The sequence below is a fragment of the Pinus tabuliformis genome, chromosome 4_1 (assembly GCF_031772625.1).
Source record: "Pinus tabuliformis cultivar Carrire ecotype Pingquan chromosome 4_1, CPIR1, whole genome shotgun sequence".
NCBI lineage: Eukaryota > Viridiplantae > Streptophyta > Pinopsida > Pinales > Pinaceae > Pinus > Pinus tabuliformis.
Window position 1 is genome coordinate 56,527,823 of NC_142303.1, and position 2,519 is coordinate 56,530,341.

General features: G+C 33.4%; 1 protein-coding gene across 1 annotated transcript; it reads right to left on the minus strand.

Moving 5' to 3' along the window:
- Nucleotides 1-490: 490 nt before the first annotated feature.
- Nucleotides 491-2,214, minus strand: LOC149174135 (transcription factor WER-like). The gene is made up of 3 exons (XM_089422542.1): nt 2,079-2,214; nt 1,382-1,511; nt 491-1,302 (listed from the first exon to the last, which is right to left on the minus strand). Exons 1-3 carry the CDS (start codon nt 2,212-2,214, stop codon nt 693-695), a joined length of 876 nt encoding a protein of 291 aa, XP_089278668.1. The 3' UTR covers nt 491-692.
- Nucleotides 2,215-2,519: the final 305 nt, after the last annotated feature.

Genomic DNA, 2,519 nt, shown 5'->3' on the forward strand with positions numbered 1-2,519 from the left:
CCATATAAATAAATTTTGATAATATAACACCCATATTAATACCCAATATATCAATTCAAAACACATATAAACATAGAAATAAGTTTTGATAATACAACTCCCATATTAAGAGCTTATACCATTAACATCCTCTTTTATCCTATTTTCGTGTGATTTGCTTAATAAAATTAATACATGTAACAAGTTTATTATTAAACCAATGAAAAAATTTCCACATGCCCACTCACTCCAGCTCCATTTTCAATGTTTTTGTTTTTTTTTTCCTCTTAAATTTATTTTATAATTAATTAATTATAATATTTTATGTCGACATAAAATGCCAAAATCATAAATTTATTTATCATGATAAAAAATACCATAAATATTTTAACATATATTTAACAAATTCATTCAAATTGGATATTAGTATAATTATTATTTATTTTTATTTTTTTCACTTCAATGAAATCATGGATGCTGACTGGCCGTTAATCACCATATACGATTAAATTCTGCACATCATATACAATTAACTTCTGTACAACATTCAGAGCTCTCCACATCAACTCTGACTCAAACCAAAGATACAGGCTCTTAAAATCAGCTGAACACTAATAGTTTCCCACTTTCTGGTCTCACAAAACATCAATAGGTGATGAAACCCAAATATGTACTTGCCCAGTCATCCTTTGAATGCAGTGCCAGGATGCAGATCAATATGGATAGGGAATAAAATTGAAGAAATCTGCAAACTCATCCTCCAGAGTGTCTGTGGGGACAACTTCAGGGAAGGGCAAAGAACGGTGAGGGGTTGGATACATCTTCTGGTCAATGAAATCTTGACAGACATTTACAGTATCAAAGGTACAAGAATATGGATGGCCATTTTCCTCAGTATCAACATTAGAGTCGTCAATATGCAGGAAACTCGAATTGGTCCATGATGAAGGAAGGATAAAATTTAATTGCAACTGATTCCACAACTTCATCTCTGCCGATACGGTACCTGCATGTAAATAGGAGCTTGGATTTTGTTTCGTGGGACACATTGAGTTTTCGGATTCAATAGAATTGGAAGATGTCGATCCCTTGTTCAACTCTTGAGCAATAACTTCGTCTCTTTCACCCAACTGGTTGGCGTTGGTGTTTAATGTTTGTGTCAAATTGACAGCCGCTTCCTTAACATCTGGCTCTGTCGGTCTAACGAACTTCAATCTGCCAATGCCGCCATTGGCATGAGTTTTCTTGTTCAAACGAGTATTCCAGTAGTTCTTGATTTCGTTGTCAGTTCTGCCCGGTATACGCCCCGCAATTAACGACCACCTGCCATTACAACGGTTCAAGATGGATCAAAAACACAACTGAAACAACATAATCTATTAGAAAATCGATATTTCCTTACCGGTTTCCCAGCAATTTATGGAGTCTTATTATAAGGTCTTCTTCATCCGGTGAAATGTTACCACGTTTGAGGTTTGGCCGAAGATAGTTCATCCAACGAAGCCTGCAACTCTTTCCACAACGCTTCAGACCTGTATTTAGTCATGCGATTGATGTTCAGGGATCACCAATACATTTACTATGTATATTGTTTTGTATTGTTTATGATTAGTGGAATTGGTTCTGTCAATGAAATTGGGTCAATTTCTATAATTGATGTAATAGTGATTGTTTATTTATCTTTTTTAGGGAATTACAGGTAAAGAAGATTTTAAACTTCCTAAATAGAGAGATTTTACCCTGGAATTTTTTAATGCATAACATTTCAACTTCTTAAATAGAGAGATTTTAATTTAGAACCTTTTAATATAAATAAAAAGATTTTAATTTAGAATCTCCCCATACATACCATTTCAAATCTCTGAATACATATCATTTCAAGTAAATAAAAAAAAATTAATCCAAAATTTCTTAATGCATAAGACTTCATAATCAAAACAATAACCTATTAAATTGATAAAAAATTATTCACCATATATTATTTATAATAACTAAGAAATTAGCTGCTCCCTTAAGAGTCATGCACTATAAATTGTTTGTAATAATAAGAGAAGTAATATTGAGAGACTATAAAATGCAGATTTGTACAGAATTCTTACCTGCATTTTTGGCTAGAGCAGGCCAGCGTCCTTCACCATGAGCTTCTATAGATTGGATCAAGCGGAGATCTTCGTCTTCTGTCCAGGGGCCTTTATTTACTCCATCTTTTGCATTATAGCATGGCTTGCGTCCCATTATGGCCAAGCTAGAACCAGGTGTGCTAACATATGTCTACTTCTGCTAAAGCCCAGCATATGAATTTATACTACAAGATGGAACTGAAATAAAATAACAACTAAATAATATTACACGTCTTTAAATAAATTAAATAAATTATTATTACACTGCTTGTGTCCCATAGGTGTGCTAACATATGTCAGGTTAATGTTCAGGTTGCCCAGATCAATGAGCACTGTAAACGTACCAAAAAAAATAGGAAAATAGTGATTTTCCACTAAATCTAAGAAAGGACAGGCGAAATGGGATCCAATGCTCAGTAT

Excerpts from the sequence above, each read along its gene's own strand:
- LOC149174135 (XM_089422542.1), bottom strand. The coding sequence starts at position 2,214 with ATGGGACGCAAGCCATGCTATAATGCAAAAGATGGAGTAAATAAAGGC. Across the intron at positions 1,512-2,078 it reads TGCTCTAGCCAAAAATGCAG|GTCTGAAGCGTTGTGGAAAG; the intron begins GTAAGAATTCTG and ends GACTAAATACAG. Across the intron at positions 1,303-1,381 it reads CATAAATTGCTGGGAAACCG|GTGGTCGTTAATTGCGGGGC; the intron begins GTAAGGAAATAT and ends TTGTAATGGCAG.